General features: G+C 35.7%; 1 protein-coding gene across 7 annotated transcripts in view; it reads right to left on the bottom strand.

Annotated features, from left to right (window-relative positions):
- Nucleotides 1–1,096: 1,096 nt before the first annotated feature.
- LOC145682372 (guanylate cyclase soluble subunit beta-2-like) overlaps nt 1,097–20,548 on the bottom strand; it is a 188,592-nt gene continuing 169,140 nt past the window's right edge. For 6 of the 7 annotated variants that reach the window (XM_081753955.1, XM_081753951.1, XM_081753953.1 and 3 more), the window contains 5 exons: nt 19,182–19,345; nt 14,549–14,676; nt 13,867–14,013; nt 4,649–4,803; nt 1,097–1,320 (listed from right to left, as the gene is read on the bottom strand). In XM_081753955.1, the coding sequence (XP_081610081.1) occupies nt 1,128–1,320; nt 4,649–4,803; nt 13,867–14,013; nt 14,549–14,676; nt 19,182–19,345 (787 nt within the window). In that variant the 3' untranslated portion in view covers nt 1,097–1,127. The remainder of the gene's footprint in view (nt 1,321–4,648; nt 4,804–13,866; nt 14,014–14,548; nt 14,677–19,181; nt 19,346–20,548) is intronic. The other variant, XM_081753957.1, reaches the window with a different exon arrangement.

Raw genomic sequence — 20,548 nt, 5'->3', positions numbered from 1 at the left:
ACGTGCACGTTCTGATGCACTCAATAGGAATACCATGGAAGTGGGTCCTGGGAATGGTGGTCATGTAAATACATGCGAGTCAGGAATACACCCAACTGTCATTTGGTGGCTTAGTAAGCTTATAATTACTGTTTCCTCATAAATTGGACTCATGAATGACTTATGACTGATCAACGAAGGTCACATTTTGAAAATATGCAGTTCTCTGACTGAGTATGCGGAATAACCGAGAATTTCCAACATTGAATAATCACTTCAGATAAAATATGTATTTTCTAAGGCAATCGTAAACGGTCAGAACAGTTGTTGGATCGTATTCGAGGATGGTTTCTGAAAAGCACTTCACTCGTTGTATAGTGGTCTATGGTGTGAGTGATCAACCATGTTCTCTTTTCTTCGTCTATGTGAAAGCAATGAGGCGGACTATTACAATGCTTCGTTACAAGAAAAGAACCGCGAATTTGTCCGAAAGTAACCATTAAAAATCAACAGATGTGTTGTAACTATGTTGCAGGAGAATGACCATACGGATATTGCTCAGAGGATAGTAGTAGCTTCTCCATAAGTTGCAGTAGAAAGCCTTCATTACTTGCTATATTCCCCTCATGTTTCTACTAATCGATTACCATTACCTCTGGACCTCGATTACTACTTGGCAGGGAAGAAAGCAGTTGATCACAAACCTCACACATTTATCATCACCAAATTCAATCGCTGGCTTAGTGTTAATAAAAGTAAGCTTAGCCTGAGACTGTTTTGACTAACCAAGTATCGCATCTGTGATTTTTGGAGAGGGATAGACATAAAAATGACATAAGTCAATCAAACATCTTTCCGACCAAATCAATACCCAAGAAATGTATCTATATAAAATAAGAAAAATGTAACAAAATCTCCCAGGGAAAATTTTGAATCTTAGGGAGAAATTTGCTTTCGGACCTCTTCAGATTTGATCACAGGCGAAAAAATAATGTTGGAAACTTCTGAATAAGTAAGATGATCTTGTATAGAGATATATATACAGTATGGGAAATGTTTCTCTAAATATGTCACTGTAGATCATGAAGAATTCAAAAGCGAAAATTAGTATTAGAAAACATGTATTTAGTTCTATTATTATTGTTTGTTTACAAGATGTTACAAACTTTACTTTGAAGACTCTTGCTGTTTCTTTTCTCCTGGGAGGAATGTGTCTGGGCGACATATTCTGTTTCTTCTGTATCGCCCTCTGGAAGAAGGAAGTAGGTCGCCATCAAGCCTTTGCCCTTAATCTCTGTCTCTCCTCGCTTAATCATGCGGTAGCCATTGCCCTCCAATGCTCTAGAATGAAACACATCTATTTATATCGTAAGCTAGAATAGAGGGGTCTTGATTTAGACATGGTAATCATAACATTTGATTGGAACTCAATACTAAGAATGGAAACCAATGAACATTTATAACGTTCTAAATAATATGTACTAGATTCTAGATAATATTCTTTTAAATAAAAATAAATAAGTAGGATTTCTATATTTTTCATTCAATTGAACATTTACGATTAGAGGAAACCTTTCTGATTTACTAAACAGCTTATTGCATTTTCTGTTCTTATTTCTTAAATGGCACATAGTCTTAATATTTCCGGTATTTACAATGCGTATTTTCAGTAATTATTTCACTGCAGAAAATGTGTAAACATACTCTATGAATTCAGAAGTAACGTTCGCAATTTGTAGTCTTATGTTTTCTTCAAATTTTATCAACACATTTCAATCTTATTACAAAGTCTTCGAAGTTCAAATAGCTCCAGAGGATTTCATGTAAAGTCTAACAGAGCAGAATATCACCAAAAGGCGTATAATTTCTAATGTTGAGGAGGTTCGTTCTGCAGAGAATGAGGCAATGTAGGGCTTCTAATATTTCGTTTCCCACTAAATGTGTTAGTTGAGTCGTGATGATCACTTAGTTTTTGAATAAAGTTCATTTGACATAGGTCTAATTTGAAAGCATTAGTAATTAGTGAAACAAGATATAAGGAAGTATTGTGTACTTATTAATTAAAACACAGGGCTCCGCGGTGGCTCTGTGGTAGAGCGTTCACCTTTGGTGCATGGAGTACCTGGTTCGATCCCAACTCGCGTCAAGTGAACTTTGTAGGGTGGACAAACACAGTGTGCGTGGGTTTCTTCGGTGTTCTCCCGTTTCCTCTCAGTTTCTTCATTCCACCATTTGATTCATTTCTCATCATCATCGTCTCTTCTAGCCCAACCGGCATAACTATGGGACATAAAACTCAAAGATTTCATTTTATTTTCATTAATTAAAACAGTATATTGTGTACTGTGGAAGTTTTGTATTGTAAAGAATTAGGATTAGAAAAATTAAATGTTTAATTTAAAGCCCATGCCTATGCTCTTTGGGCTAGAGTCAGATGTTACATAGAAGTGAATCATTATCACAGAATTGGTGAAATGACAATATGGGAGAGAATGGGAGAAAAGCTATGGATACAAAGCTGGAAAACATACTACGATCAAACTAGGATTCCACTGCCCTATACGCGAGCGCTCTGACATTAAGCCACGTGATTAAGGATATAAAGTGCCAACTTTTAAATGTTGATGTGTGACGTAATATGATTGTAAGAAAACGCAGATACTTCCCTCGGATCGTCCTAACACAAACGTCTTGAAACAAATGCAGAAAAGACGAAGGGCAGATACAGACGAGTATAAACCGTAATAGTGCAACAAACGAGAATATGGTGATCAATAATAATTAAAAAGTTGCAATGATATACATGTAGGCAGGGTCAGATAGAGGATTGTCTGAAGGGGGGGGGGTGCACCATAACTAACAAAATAACCAGCTTCTTTGAAACTATTCAAAGTGACACGTGACAATATTCTTTACACCTGACAACACTGATACATAGAACAGAGTAGGGGGAGTATTTTAAAGAGGGTCGCAAATGATTCCAGGAAAAAATTGTTCTGTCTTCCTCAAATGTTATATTGCTTTGCTTGGTGAATCCTTTTCCTTCAACCTTCAGAAAATCGATTTAAACTATTACTTCTGCAAAACTCCTCTTTCTATTAAGTCCCAAATGGAAACATAATGGCAAAAAGTCTCGGAATCTGTTGCTATTTTAACTGCTAGCTTCTCGTTTTAGATAGTGTATATTTACAACGAAAGGGGTGTACGTGAACCGGTGCATCCCCCTAAATCCGGCCCTGAATGTAGGCCATTGATATATGAGGCATTAATTTTAACAACTTTTTTAACAAATAAAAACATTAAAAATTTAAAGCTCTAATCATTATACGTTGACAAGTCCTTTATCGTCGCTGATAAAAACGAAGAATTTAAAAGTAAAATCATCTAAAATCACAATTGTGCCTGTTTTTAATACATAGTGTTGAATTAATTGAATATCAAAATTTGGAATATACAACGCCTATTGTTATTTGAAAATAACATTTCATAACCATATGCCCCAATTTGTTCGATGTTCTTTCATTTTCCCGGCAACACCTTAATTTCGTCGCTGTAGAAATTCTGTGATTTCTGGTTTAGAAAATTGTGACACACGTCGTTTGCATGGGCATATTTTAAAAGTAAATTAATTAATAAATTTAAGAGAATGCTGCAGAGATCGAAACAAACGATAGGCTGACAATGTCAGGTCCGGGCTTTACAGTGGATAAATTGAAGCCTCCAAAGCTAATTTCTCTTAAATTGTAACAAGATTTCGAAGATATATACAGTCTGGCGTCTCAGCATAGTGTACGGCATCCATTATATTGACACAAATCCAGTCGGTGTTTTCTTTTTTCTTTCTTTCTTTTTCTTTTCCTTTTTTTTTAATTATTAGGTACATTCGCGGTAATTCTCGACATTACAGATCCGAGTATATTGTTCTGCTGGGCTTGTGATGCAGGACGCTCTTCTAAATCCAGAAAACACACAGCATAAACCTTACTGGACTTTAGTGTAGGCTTTATCACAGACTGTAGGGTTTCTCCTGATACGACCACGATTTTTCCCACACGTTGTTGTCGGAAGTTATGCATTATTCATAATTTATAATCAAATGCTCCAGTTCGTCATGTTTCAGTAGAAATTCGTATATGGAAATTTGATTGAGAAATTTAATTAGAATTAGACAACGTAATAGTTACAAGAAGTATTTGTAAAGGCCAAGGTTGTTCGAAAATAGTCTTTAGGACAATAAGCGTATCGTACGGAAGATTAGAAGAAAGAAAATCAACGTGAAAGTGGGAAAGCTTACTCGCTGGGCAACTTCAAATTAATAAATCATCGGCCAATATCTTTTATGAACTAGGTCTAGTGCTTTACAAGTGTCTCAAGGAGTTCTCAATTATGGCTGTTTAGAAAGACTGGAGGAAAGAGGTCTATGAGTTTTCTGTAAAAGGAAGAGAGAACGATGCAAGAGTAGGTTAGAATGAAGAAGGTGGTACACTAACTGAATTCAATTAGTAGATGTGGTTTTAAACCTACGGAGACCTAATTCATCGTTTTAGAAAGAAACATTGAGATCAAATATGTGTTTGTAAATTAATTGTCAAAATATACGGAAGCTTTAGAAACATTAGTAAAGGGAATATATGCACTACGACTACTAAAAATGTGTTTCTAGACCTACTTATAAGTAGTGGCGCTGATGTGTATCTTCCCGGGAACTCCATGGGATTCCATACGTGACGCTGTGTTCACTGTGTCTCCAAACAGACAATACCTTGGCATCTTCAACCCCACACAACCGGCAACCACTGGGCCTGAATGCACACCCACGCGAATCTGCAACAAAATATAGTAAGAGTTATATCCATAGCCATGTTTATAATAAAGAATAGATCATGCAAATAGATTATTCCTTTACTACTTTTATGAACAATTGACTTCCTAACTTTACTCTTAAAACGGTTTAGTTTATTCCATCATTAAAGTAAATCGAAGAAAATGTTTCTCTGCTACAACAACAAAACAAGCATTGATTTAGTAAGCCGAGTCAATCAAATTAACAAATACTAGCACTGACAAAATAATGAATTATTAAGCTAACCTCAAGTAGAAACGGTACAAATATTTGAGATTTAAATCGAAACTAGTTTTCATGCTTTGAGGAGTCGGCTCCATATTGGTGACCACTATTTTGTAATCTATTTTTTTGAAATATTGTAAAATTGATAATGTATTAAGTACAATAATTAACACAAGGGATTTTGGATTTCCTCCACAACTTTTTATCTAAAATATTATTAGGTACAAAATAGTACACATCACTCTAACTGTGGTCCGGAGACTAAACCAATGTTCTCTGTAGGTTTTCCTGATAAATAAATGGTTCCTAGGACCAGGCAGACAAAAGAGGACACTCCAGAGCTCCAAAAAGGTAAGGAGTTGTGGTTAAGAAGTCTTACATACCAAAAGCTAGTAAAGAGAGTGTGGTTAAGTACTCTCATACCTACAGACAAGCTAAACGAGCAAAGTACCTCCAAGATGCACAAAATATAAAATATAATTGATTAGGTTCAGTTACTCATAAGTCCAGAGCTGGCAGAGTAAGGTAAAAGTTTCCATTTGATAGTCCCTCACAGCTACAGGCAAGCTAAGAGAAAGAAGTGAGGAGTCGAAACTGTTGCCGTTGGAGGTACTGTGGCGTCTTTTATACAATTTTCGTGGGTTGTTACGGTGGATAGAGTTTAGAGTTCCTCTTTGGTCACGTGTCCGGTGAGTAGTAATGATATCCGTCGTCTGCTTGCTAGTGATGTTAGAGAATTAGAAGCACGTATTTTTATTGATAAATATGAGTATCGTGTATGATAAAACAATATTAAGTAACAAAAGAATCATGAAATAGGTCAAACAGTGCTAGAATTTGAAAACAAATGGTATGGTGAAAGTTTAGGTAATCATAACTTTAACCTGAAGAAGTTATAAATGTTAACGTGTTTTGTTTTCACTCTTTGCAGGTTATCAAAATACCGCATACTTGTGAAGAACGCATAGAGATCGGTACTGACATCTAGTGAAAAATATCTAGCACTATGTCATCATTCTATTGCTAGCATTATAGGGAAGATTCTAAAATCTCTGTTAAATCACCATTAAAGTCAGATACCTTCTCGTTTCCAGTGTGATCGTTTAGTGGTCGTGTATATCCGTTCTTAGGACGAAAATGTTTTTAAATATCTCTTAAGCCAGGAAGAAGAAAAAGAAAGGCAGTTAGATTATGCTAACTAATATTGATTTATCTGTTGTTTGTTCCTAATCTTTTTTAAAGAAATTACGAATTAGATTTTTGGGCTGTCAGCATCGAAGACCATTTAGTCAGTCACGTATATGAGGGATGACTTCCCTTTGCGAGTACACTATCCGATAAAAGAGAAGGAAGGAAATGGCCTGGGACCATTATGTTAGGTATCATCTAGGCGTTTGCTGGTGTGAATGAGAAAAACCCATGAAAATCCTCATTCAAGATGGCTGGTCTGAAAAAGCTGTTACACTTTTTCGACCGAGTGTCGGCACCGAGAATAGAACCCGGGACCGCTAGCACCAAAGGCGTATTCCAAGTATTTATGTTGATTGCTGTTATTTACTGGTCATCATGACAACGAAAGTATATTGATTCCAATCACTATGGAAATAATAGTGTACCTAGGTATTTGTTTATACTAAATATTGAAAATATAACTCATTGGATCAACGTAAGATAAAGACGTATGTAACCTAACTGCTCTCTCTCTCTCTCTATTGTATATATATATATATTGTATGTATATATATTGTATGTATTGTATTGTATGTATTGTATTATATAGGCCTATAAGTATTGTATACGAGATGTATTTTAATTTCATGTACTGATCTGTTTGAACCCATAAGAAGCCATGGACGCTTGCGGAGCTGAAAACATTAAAAGCGAACTTGCGTTTATCAATACCGATTTCAGTTCAATTCCAAAGATTCAATGAGGTTAGAGGACCGGAGATTAGAACTTTGTAGTGCATTCGAGCTGTTTGAGTTAATAACTAAACAAACTAAACCAAGATCATCGGACAAGCATTTCTTCGGAAAGCACAATCAATAGATGCGAAAAATCTTGGCATAAAATTCTTGTCTTATATTAGATGATTTAAGATTATATAATCTTATATACTGTAATTTACAAATGCTATATTTAACAAAAATGACTAGAAAGCGCCAAGTGTCTGTAAATAAAGAATGAATATACTGAGAGAAGTGAATAAGTATATCTGGCATAAGCGTATAGACTAGTAAAACCTGTCTAGCGAAATTGAACAGGGCTCGCAAAAATTTCCGTTAAAGGTTTTAAGGTAAGGAAGGTACATCTGTGCTTTTAAAAATTATAAAAGTAACCAAGTAAGTTATGTCGCTTTCTGTGGAGGTCTATGTTCAATTCGCCTTCATACCGTGAGTTAAATGTGAATGGAGATAAGGTGAAGGTCAGTTGTTGGCGTGGATATATACAACATACTATCTGGTTGTGGCAGTTCAGTTACCGTGACCTTGCGTAGGGACAGACTGAACATGGGACCTCCACAGAGCATCATAAGGTCGTACGAGTTCAAACTAGGGTCAAACGACACTCGAGTGGGGCCAAAGACATGCTAGGCTTTTGATGAGAGTGTTGTGAGTATGCGGATAGCGCAGCGGTAGTTTAACAAGTTTAAAGACGGTGCCGAAACACTCGAAGAAAAATCACATGCCGGAAGACGAACACATGTACGAAATGAAGTTTTTCGGACAGTAATTGAGGCAAACAGTGTCCAGACATGTGAGGAGCTGGGACAAATTTCGTGTCAGTGAAGAATCGTTCAGTAGCACCTCCATCAATCTGGGAAACACTACAAGTTGAGTCAATGGGTCCCAAATGATTGGACCCCGGGCCGTAAGGCAACGTGAACAGATACCTGTGTTTCTTTGTTGTCTCATCTGAGAAAGGAGTCATTTTCGGACAGGGTATGGTCATATCATGAGATGTCGGTCCTGTATAGAGCTCCACAGTGCCATCATCATTATTTAGCACCCCATGAACCGGTTCCAAAACAGCCGAAACCAGCACTTCACCAGAAGAAGGTCTTCGTGTGTGCCTGGTTGACTACCTGCGGCATCGTCCATCGAAAACTGCTACAACTCGTTAGAGGATTAATACAACTGTGTTCTGTCGGCAGTTGAGCCGTTTCAAGAAAAAGTAAAAACTCTTGAGCCAGCATTTCTGAATCACAAAGGGATCGTCCTGTTACACGACCACGCCAAGCCCCATGTGGCTAGTATGATACGGGAGACCATTCTACGGCTTTGATGGGAAACACTTTTGTATACGCAATACTTCCGGGACATTCCAGCTTCCGATTATCGCCTGTTCCATTCCCCGGACTATCACCATTGAGGACGCCAGTTCAAATCCCTAGTAGAAGTGCAAAATGCACCTGATACTTTTTTCGCCCCACGGTCCACCAAGTTCTACCGCGGTGGAATCCATGGCCTTCCAGAACGTTGGCAGAAGGTCATCGATGCTTATGGGGACTATTTTGTATCTTCCAGGTACGTCTTAGGTGACATATGGATGTTCAAAGGTGGTGGATGGAAAAGCGACAGAACTTTCTTGGTTACTTTTATAAATAATGTACATACATATAATGGACATAGTGATAAAAAATAAAATGCTGTTCATAATGTAGTGAATTATGGTATTTATTTCTGCTACGAATTATCGAACACATAAAACTTAGAGTGAACAAAAGGAAAAAAACTATATACGTTTTCGAAGGTCACGGGAGAAGTAGATGCAATGCCCTTTCTCTACTCTGGCTCCCTTGTGACCTAATGTGTATACTATGCTCTTGTTCGATGTCTCTAGACCAGCTACGGAATGAATTACTGATATTTGAAAATAACTCTATAAAATTGCACTTCCTTAAAAAAATAAAAAAAAAAACTTGCACGTTATGTAGGGCCTTACATGGCGTTGAACTAAAAGATTAAATGCATAAGTAAGGTAACAAAACGAAGACCTTTTACAGACAAGTTAGTTCATTTACCTAACTTCTCACAGAATGTCTAAAAATTTTGTAAACACTGAATTCCATAGTGCAACATAGGTTCCAACTAATGAAAGGAGTTTAACACATTTTTTACTTCTAAATTCATGGGACCGTGAAATATTTGTTTTAAATATCAGGTGCCTGTTGAAAGCAGTTTTTACTGTTTTAAAAGCCTGTACCCAAAACCTTATGTTCTTGTTTAAAAGAAAATAAATCAACTTATAATTACTTCTTGTATTCAGTTATGTGTAAATCCTAGAATATTTTCTTCTCGAGCACCATTCAAACAGCAATAATTTACAATGTATAATATTGATAATTTAAATGGAGTAAACTGATTTGATCGAGACAAGGAGCATGAATGGGAAGAAGGTAAAGTTATTGAAAACGTAAGAGAAGACTACGTAGAAAAGTTATGTTTCGAGAAACCGAAATGCATATCAAAGCAACACAATAAGTTCCTCCGCGCCTTTGGAGACCCTGGTTTCGTTCCCAGCGGGAGCTCATGTGGTTCGGATTCCACTTTAATTGGGAGATCCACGACTCATATAGCCTCACTGCTAAAAGGGACGTTAAACTCAAAATCAACTCAACACAAGCTTGGATTTGAATGCTCTGATAAAGTCGCTTAAAGGAAATCCTCGGTATCTTACCTCCTTATCTCAGAAAATAACTGCTGCGAGAAGTTTTAGATTTTGTAAAGCAAATATTTTTATTAATTCACGAGCTTATTTTCAAAAGGGTTGTTCATTTCTTAACATCATACACTTTCTAAGAATTTCTTTGAGATAAACTCTTTCAGAGTATGCAAAAAAAAAAAAAAATAAATAAATAAAAATAAAAATAAAGGAAAGAAAAATAAAAGAAGACAGATCTAGATTGTTTCATATTGTACAAACTTTTTAACAGACTTGCAATTGCTATGAAAATGTAAGAAGGCTAGAAAACAGAGTGCTGCTGAAGTTTAAGTTTTTGCTGCCGAACAAAATGGAAATGTTCTCTTCTGAAAATAAGCTAACTTACTTTAAAAATATTACTTACTTGCTTAGCACGCACTTTGCAAAATATATTTTCTCTTTGAATTCTTAACGTCAACATCGCCCTCAATCCATTGTTTCAGAAGATAACTTTTAAAATATTTTTCTTTCGGCTTTCTAATACTGGAACAGGACCAACAATTTCAAACCCACACACAATAGTAAGAACTTTAACTTTCGAAATAGATGACGTGGAAATTTTGTTCTAGGTGATTTAACACCGTTATTTATACCTCTTTCAAAACAGGCGAGAGTCATGCGTCATTTCCGGGAGGATGAATCGCTCACCTCTTTCTTATTCCCCCTTCAAATAACCTTGGAATAGTTAATAAATAAACTATCAAAAATGAACTATTTTGAGGTCTAATTATATTATGAACTTTAAATTCCATTTATGAGGAAAGTTACTGGACCTTTAAATTTATCAATTTGATCATTCCTTTAAATATGCAATTATATGCAGTAACAACATAAACATGCACTAACCTCCAAAATATGAACATATATATATATGCACTATAAAACTCTTCTGTTTTACTAGGGATAGCCAGAAGCTTAAAATGGTGAAACCGGTTTTTGCTCTGAACGGATCCGGTTCTAGAAGATCTGGTTCCGGAACCGGGTTTCTGGATCCATGTCTGAAACCGGTTAGTGAAATCCGGTTCCGGAACCGGTTCTGAATTTATGTACGATGTCGTATCGTAAGGAGAAACGTGTGAACATATTCGAACAGGAATTTTTTGTGTGCAAGCTACAACTGATTTTATTTATTTATTTTATTTATTTATTTATTTTTTCCTGAATCAAATGGTGTAATACAGTTTAAATTTTTCCAATGGAAAAATATCACAATATTGTACATACGGACAATTTCAGTTCCGTGCAAATTCTAAATAATATATTGGAATGCAAAGGCAAAATTACAGGTACAGAAAAAAAACTAGCCATTTTTGTTTTGTTTTCACACTGCACTAAACTTCAGTATTTGTGAATCTAATTTGTACAAATATTTTTATACTCAAACATGTATATCTAAAAAATGTTAAACCTTCCTGACACAAAATTCACCTTCTACTGATTGCTTTCCTACATTCTGTCATCTCTTAACACACACATATGAGGGACATTATTCAGAAGAAATTTAAAAATGTCATTAGTCTAATATGTACAATTCTAAAACAAAATACAATACACTGGTGTAATGTCACTGGTGACGAATAATACGTGATTGTGTATTGCAATAGTACTTCAATATTAGTAATTAGTAAGCATGAGGTCATATTGGATGTAAAAAAATGGAATGTGCACACAGAAATTCTTGTTAATTTGTTTTTAAAGAACCTAATTGACAAAATACTGTGACATCACTGAATGACCATAGTTCAGACATTATTATAAAATGTTTCGTTTGAAGTAATGATCAAAATCACAAAATTTAAGCCCTGTACGAACTCTTGTTTAGAAATGTCAACATATTGGCACGTTCCGGAGTCACCTGATTTCTTCTTTCGCTGATGATGTGGCGAAAGAAAAAAATGACGTGTCGAGTACACAATAAGCTGGTACTGATGTGGCGGGTATAATCAGATACTTCAATGCGAGTTTTCTGAGTATTGGGAAACGATTTTCGTTCCGCTGTCACCACTCAAGAGGATCATCAGAGGGACGAATATTAGGAACCGACAAATACACCTCGGCACTCGTGTACTTCACTGGTCATTACCTCGGTCGTGGTCGTGATGTATAACTTTCTTCTTTGTTACCTGACACTTTTCTTCAGGCAGAAAGTACAAACCCTTGTACCTAGGATCCAGAAAAGAAGAAAGAGCAGAGGTGGAACCGCTGACCACATCTTTATCGCTCACTGAGGTCCTGTGCTATTTTTTCTTTCATGGTTGTGATTGGTAGCAAGTTTGAATCTTTGCATACCAAGTACCTGGATACAATGCTGTGAGCAATGGGGAGTATGACAGAAACGGAAACGTGTAGCTCACTAGAAGGAATAGTAGTTATTGCTTTTAGGGCTTTTTTAAACAGCCCTAATAAATGGGAGACTGCATGAATATTTCGAAATAAAGGATGAATTATCCGTACGAATATTGTGGGGCCCACACAGGCCTGGAAGTTTGAAATGGTTGTACAGAGAAAAAATGTTTGAAGTGCAAGTTGTTGGTATATTGATGAGTGCTACTGATGTTCGCCAGTTTTCAGTTGACCCTCCTTCACATTTGAAATTACTGAGTCCGATACCCACCTTTTCTGGAGACGGAGATTCTGCAAAAATTTAAACATTGTATTTTTTTTTCATTTCTACTTGTTATGTTCAATTATTCGTAAGGCTGCATAATTGGATTTTCCAGTCGGCTATTTCAGGTGTAATGTAATGTATACATTTTAGTGCAACGGCTTGTGATACAAAGTTGTCGTTATTTTCTGAAGGCGCAAACGCTAAACCTGAGCCGTTCGCAGGTTATGAACAGTGAGCTAGATAAAGTGATGGAATTGACAGGCAGGCGGCGGCCGCTTGTCTCATTTGGCTTAACAGTCAAACTGGCAAACACATTTGGCTAAACACCCACTGATTGCCCAACAATTTTTTCTGGGAGGGCACGAGTGGGTCTGGGCGGGGGGACACAAGTGCGTGGTCCTCTTTGCAGTGTTTTGAATCTCCATTACTTTGAACTTTGTGTCTCCATTACGGGTTTTTGGGGGATATTTCGGATTCAGGTATGGAACCGGTTCCTAAGATCCTGTTCCGGAATCGGGGTTTCGGATCCAGGTTTAAACCGGTTCCGAAGATCCGGTTCCTGAACCGGGTTTTCAGATCCAGGTCTCAAGCGGTTCCACCGAATCGGGTCCGGATCCGGTCGGATGGAACTTTGTGGCCATTCCTATATTTTACCCCAAAAGAGCTATAACGAATTTCTGTTTAAAGAGCATATCAATATCACATCAGGAAGAGATATGCAAATATGCTAAAATCCGAAGTCTAGTTATGACTGTGATCGTTTTTGCTGTTTACTTGGTCCAGGAAATTAATTTGCATATCCAGGGCTGAATGGTGCAGTGAGGAAAGTTTTGAATTGTTACGTCAAAATATGTCCTCTTTTTGAAGTAGATACTTTGGAGAAAGAAATAAAATCTTTAGTTGAACGTCCCACGTTTATGCCCCTTAGGCTGAAGGAGACAGATGATCAATGGAACTAAATGATTGTGAAATTAAAATTTTTGGTATTTTCCCACCGGAATTCGTATAACCTGAAACCATGTGCAGCAAAGGCACGAGACCTATGTAGAGGGTTATTTACAAAAAAATATAAAAGTCAAGTAAAGGAATAGGTGATACGAGTTAAAGAATCTTGGCAGTATGCAAGTACTCATTTACGAAAAAAAAAGTGCATCTGAAAGGATAGGAGCGTCATTTCAGACTTTCCTTGAGGGCCATCCCTGAGTTTCACGTTTCTTCATTAATATATTAATATCAAATTTATTAAAAAATACGTATTTTCCAAACTCAGGGGAGATCAATTGCCGTCTGCTCCTCCGAAATGACGCTCTTGCTAAAAGACTATCGACTCTCCTATCAAATGTCTTGTTTGCTTGCTACCATAGCTTGTAACTACATGCAAGTTGTTTGTTCCTTCCTGTTATTGCTATTTGTATTTAGCGATGAGTGGGGAAGCGGTTATGACACACAAAATAGAGTTGCAAATAGTTTTCTAAAATGAAACATTCAAACACAACAGTTGTTGTACCTGTATTGGTTGACCTGTGACGGGGCTGCAGACTTGTCCAGAGGCTTCGATCATACCAATCGCTTGTCGTATTACTTTCTGAGCATGGTCGGCCGCAGGAATAGGAACTCCACCCACCACCATGTAGGCGTCTCCTATTGTTTCCACCTAAAACAGTAAGTGTTAGAAACCGAGCATCTTTAAGACAACAATAACATATAATATCAGTTAATATATATACAATTCCAAATTCAAAGATTTTATCATGATGTACAGTATATTTGGCGTTGTAGACAAAGTAACACGCGGAGTGATCGAAACAGTATATGTCGTGTTCAGATCAAACTAATTGATTTATTATGTAATTGATTCATTTAACACAAGACAACTCTAGCCTGCACTCAATCAAGTGTCAGTTTAAAAAAACAAAACAAATTGAATTTAAAGAAGAGCAAAAACTATTAACAATCGTATTAAGTAATGGGGGTACATCGATATATATTCTGATAGTATTCTCGCAGTTTTCTGCACGATTGTAGCTGAATCTTCACTGCTCTCGTTGGCACCACTGAACAAAAATGTTCAATAGTTAATCAGTCAATCAACCAAGATTTTTTTTATTTCATGTACTTTGAATCAGTGGTTCTCTTTACCATCAACTAGCAATGCATTACACGTAATAAGTGTTGAATGATTTTCCTACCTTATACACGTCATTCACTTCCGTTAAGTTGTCGAACTTCGTGTAGAGACTGTTGAGCATATCAACAATCTGCATCGGAGTGGACATAGAAGCAATCACAGTGAATGTTACAATGTCACTGAAAAGAACTGAAAAGGACTTTTCAAAACTCAACAGCAACAGTTCATACCTACAAGTAGATTTTCCCCGGAAAAAAATAGTAAAAACTTTGTTAAAAACAATAATATTATCAACGCTTTCATTTGGATTTCGTGGATTGTGATTCATATAATGTTACTAAGATATATTTATAGTAAGATTGTTAGTAACTTTTGATATTAACATTTCACATTAAAAATGTTATTAGATCATTGATAGCAAATTTTTAATCTCTCCAGGTATATAGTGTAAAGACTGAGCTCAGTATGAATTCATGGATTCAACGGAGAACACAGCTATTGCTGGCTGCATCCTGTACATATTTATAGTAATCAACGACACGAAAAGTAGACGAAAAATTAAGAAATGAACCAATTGAGACAAAATTAGGAAAAGTTTATTAATATAATTGCCAGAAAATTCTAGTGTATGAAATTTCGGCGAGTTAACCGAAAACAGCAAACCTACTACAGCGCTCTCAAATCAGTTTAATCAAATTTGACTTTCAGCAGAATGATCATTTAGGGACATTTAGGGACGTACACAGGATTTCCTTTTGGAGGAAGGTGCAACGTTTTTGATTTGAGTTATAGCCTTACGGAAAATACTTTAAACTACTACTATTACTGGTACTTATTATTATTATTATTATTATTATTATTATTATTATTATTATTATTATTATTATTATTATTATTATTATTATTATTATTATTATTATTATTATTATTATTGATACATAGGAAGGATTTGCTAAAACTTCCTGAAAACATTTACCAAATACCTAATGATCCTCTATGCATTGCATCAGTGAAACTTGTATTTGGAATTCATAATTTCGATTACTTTGTTCTTTCCACATGAAAAAATAAAACAGAAAAAAGATAGAATAAAGATTTACTAACAAGGGTAGGTCACAAACTGGCTCCGCTGAGATCCCAAAGAGACAATTGTGTTTACAATTGATATGTTATAACTAGACGAATTCCAAAGTTGTACGTGACACCGGGTGGGGTATCGTGAGTTAGAACATAGTTTGTAATGTAAAAGCTGGCAGAATAGTTTGAACAGGGTCATTTGTTCGGAAACAGTTCGGTAGATGGAAAACTCGACGAGCATGTATCCTATCATTTTCAAAGGCACACTTTTTGGAGTAAAAGTTTGCCCCAGGGCCCCTACAAGGTCTCAGACGGGCTATAACTCGAAAGTTTGAATTGGTAAGGGAAGGTTAAGTAGCACAACATTTCGAAGCTATTGTGAAATGTAAGAAAATGGAGAAAGTTTAGACTCTGTACGGCAACCCTATGTAAAATGGCGGCAAATCAATATTTAAAGAAAAACAATTGAAAAGTTAATGGTTATCCTTATAAACCGGAAACAGTGAAACAAATGTGAAAACAGAAAAGCACATGTGGCATTATTTGAAAAGTACAACGATTTAAAGTAAAAACGTCTTGTTCCGAGGCCCCCCATGGTCCTATGTGGAGTCCAAATCAAAGGTATAAAATGTCAAGGCAGGTTAAGAAGAACATCATTTGAAAGCTGTTGTTTAGTAAAAGGAGATGCAACAAGCCTCGACTCTCTACGATAACGCTGTGCAAAATGACAGATGTTGAAAGTGTAAACACAAACTTAATTGAAAAGCCTATGGTCGTCTTGAATCCAAGATGGGCGCTTAAAACCTATGTCGAATGTATAGCCACTCCAAAGTGCTGAAGCTAGGAGTCCAAATTTGGCCTAAATGTTGATAAGTAAGTCTAGGTAACGAAAGGATACGAAATGTTAAAAATCGCGACATCTTGAGTTAACAATGACGGACTAATTATGTATGACACAAACGAATAGAAAATGATAGTTAGAATAACAAAGAAATAAATAATCGAAATGGTAAATAAATTTAAAAAGACAATAGTAGTCTCTGTTCTATGATGCTTCGAATCCTATATATTTTATCAATCAAAAATTTTCTTGTACGCCTTATATCTGGAGAACTGCATACAGTGTAGCCAAACCAAAACTACCACTTAACTCGATATGATGTATTTAACAAAATTTTTGTGCCCTCTGATCCAAAAACAAATTATTGGAAGATCGTAGTCTTTTGATGCATTTGCTTGGATCATTAGTAAAATTCTTGGCCAAGATCACAATCTTACTGATCCATTTTGTGGATCATTCCTAAAATTCTTGTTTTCAAATATTAATATTTATAGTCAGACGTTACTAAAACATTACACGTATATAGGAAATAATAAAGCTCTTGACCTATCAAATACAACTCAAGGCTGTTCTTTTAAATCAATTACTATGATTATTAATATGTATATAAATTATTTTTCTTGTGGCTCTTATGCTTCTTGTTGTAACTACACACGACGATGCGAATTCAAGTGCTAATTGCCAATGTCTCATCATTACGGTCCTTCGCAACGGATTTGCTGTTAAAATCAACTATGAATTAAACACGTCGGTTTTACTTTCTTTTTGTGGCAATTACTGTACAATGTTAATATTGGCTATTTTCACTTTATTTCCTTCATATCTTGTAAAAACATACTTTAACTAAAGCACTGTTTCGTATAATGCTTTCCTGTTGACTCCTTCTGTCGAACTGTGAAGACAAAAGGCAGATGAAATGTCTGCTCAACAACAAGAAAGCTTGTGATTGGTTGTACTACAAAATTTATCCAACCAGAAGTAGCTTTTGACTCGTACAAGGCGAAGAGGAATTGCGTGATATGTTCGAAATCTTGTGAAAGTATGCAAAAGACAATTATCATAATACTTTGTACAGGTAGAGTTTTATTCTAGACACTCACACAAATGAATAGTTTTCACTTTTGATCTTTACATGTCCTAAAATAGCAAAAGAATATCAGTGGTGCCAACTTGAAACCACTGTCACCAAACTGAATGAAAAAGAATAATTTTATAATAAAATTTGTTTTTATTATTTTTTTTTTCGAAGACGAGAACCTAATGTCAGTTGCAAGGCACTGTCGCTCGAAAAATATCTTAGATTCACAGCACGTAGAATCATTCACTTAAAATGAAACAGGGTTTTCAATGACACTATTTCCATGTGTAAGAAACCATAAAATCACAAGATCTTTTTGAAAAATTGCCAGATTTTTATTAATTTGGGTACAAACGCCAGACACCAGGTTCACATATAAACACGACATAAATATATCGGAAAACACTACGTATCCTGAGCTATACAGTATGGCGCTAAATTCGTTGTACAAAAGCAGAGGAGTGATTCCGGGGAGTAAAACAAACAAAAAAGTTCCTATAAACATAGAGTGAAAACCTCATTCTTTACGTGTTATAGGCTGCCGAAATCATGAAAAAATGAATTTTAAAGGTTCATGGCTCCAAAAGTATGGGACCTACTGTAGTCGGGTCAAGCTCAAGACTTCACTTAGCAACTAGTATGTGCTCTATCCATAAATACATGTTTTAGAATCCTAAGGTACTCACGTAACAATTTTTATGGAGGTAGTTAGACTACTTTATATCATAGGCCGGTAGTCAAACTCCCTCTATAAAAATTGTTATGGAAGCACATCAGGATTCTGAAACACGCATTTTTAGATAGGGCACATACTGGTTCCTAAGTGAAGTCTTGACCCGACCAAGGTAGGCCCCATAGTTTTGGAGCTATGAACCTTTAAAATTCATTTTTTTTCATGATTTCAGCAGCCAAACGATGGGGTTTTCACCCTATACTTATTGGAACATTTTTGTTTGTTTTACTGTCAGGAATCACTCCTCTCCTTTTGTACAACGAATTTAGCGCCATACTGTACATTTGCTCAGTTTTATTGTATAACATGAAAATTAAAAAAAAAACTTTTTTGGAACCGTGGGCATAATGTAAATTTGAAAACTAACGAAAGAGAACTCAGTTGTTAAAATCATCTTCGTACTCTAACTAATTTAATTTCGTTGTTTGAACGTCATATGTATAAAATAATTAATCACGATTTTGAACGATACGTTACACATAAGTCACGTGTCATTAAATTAGAAACAAATATCATGTTGTCATTGAAAATCCAGCAAGGCAACCAAAATAAAATGTGACAACAGAATCGCCTCCAGAAGGATCAGAAAATTAGCTATTAACAACTTCAGTAATAATGCTATCAACACGTTAAAGGAAAAGTAACAATTTTGTTAGCTAATGTTACAAACATATGTTAGTAATAAACCTGTTATTAACATTTTTATGAAGGAATATATCAATGTTATAACAAATGTTTTAAATAAATGTTGTTATTAATATTTTAAGACAAACTGTTATTAACATTTTAAAATATGAATTTAAAAGTTTCTTTGAATCTTGGTTAGTAAACGTGTGTGAACAATGTTAGTTCTTATATTTCAAACGATATAGAAACGAGCATAAAATGCTTTCACGTTGTTAGAACACGTAATTCATTGATAAAAGACAAACTATTGTACTAAAGTTTGTTTTTTTTTAACTTACTGGTACATTCAGAAAAAGTTTGCTGAACCTTCTCTCCTTTTTTCAACATTGCGGCAACTTCTGGTGGCATCATTTGATGGAGCAGTTCATCTGTTTTCTCCTTTTCTTTCTCCAAAGCCTCTGATGTTAATTTCAACTCCATAGTTGTCTCCTCAAGCTTCTGCCTGCATCAAAAACAATCAGCGACAATTATAAATTCCTATCGAATAACAGAAACTAAATAAAGTTTTGTATTGTGTTGATTCAATTGAAACAGAAGGAGTCCAAGGGAAAGAGAGAACGTCTGGTAAGCATATGACGCTGATAAATCTATGTGACTTTCCAACATCAAAAATGTCACGCAATTAAGAATCCGATTTCATAGATTTAAAACATTTGTGAATCCATTCAATATATTTTCCACTTATAAAGTTGATTACAAGTTCTTCAAATAATGATATTATCTACATAGCCCCGATTCAAGGGCGAATACAAGACGGATTCATTGCAAGGGAGGCGGTGAGAGTATTTTCAGTTTTTAATCTTACCTGACGTTTACAGCACTGGTGCCTGTGCCGCAGTGGGAGTAAGAGAATGATCCTTGGAATCTCTTGATCCGCCTCTTGCAAGAATCAATGTTTTATCGGGAATGTGATGCTATAAGAATAATCGTACAAATTCTTGCTTAAATTAGTGAAATGAAAAATGAAATGAAATAATAATAAATTTTTTGTCACACGCTTATGCCGGCTGGGCTAAAGGAGGCGGTGGTGATGAAAAATGAATGAAATGGTGGAATGAAGAAAGTGGGAGGAAACGGGAAAACACCGAGGAAACCCACGCACATGGTGTTTGTCCACCACAAAGCTCACTTGGCGCTAACTATCATCGAACCAAGGACCCCATGCACCAGACGTAAACTGCATAAATTAGTGTTTCTAAATGTATAGTTAATATTTGGAATTATACTTAGATAACAATTGAATTCGTATAAATGTAACATGAAGATCTGTTGTTGGGCTTCAGTTATTTCATTGTTATTTTATCAGCCCTCACATGTTTATGGTATGGGTATGACTTTTAGGTGCTAACAGTATAAGTAATTAGCACCATTGGAATTTAAATAAAGGTATTTTGAATCGAGTACTCGTCATAATGTGTTTACACGAGATGAACGCTAGTAATACATTAGTACACTTAAGATACAAGGTTACGTTTCATGCTCAGTTATATATTGTTTATCTGACAATCTGGTCCTATAGTAGCTGCTTCATTGGTTTCAAATGTTTTCAGATTAGGAAATTAGCTTTATAACAGATGTGATCTTATATCAGTGGCTGAATTTGCGATCAAAAAATAAATTAAAACACACTTCTTGAGAGATAATA

The sequence above is a fragment of the Thermobia domestica genome, chromosome 3 (genome assembly GCF_964235325.1).
Source record: "Thermobia domestica chromosome 3, izTheDome1.hap1.1, whole genome shotgun sequence".
Lineage (NCBI taxonomy): Eukaryota > Metazoa > Arthropoda > Insecta > Zygentoma > Lepismatidae > Thermobia > Thermobia domestica.
Note: the sequence above shows the minus strand (reverse complement) of the source record. Positions and strands in the feature narration are given on the sequence as shown.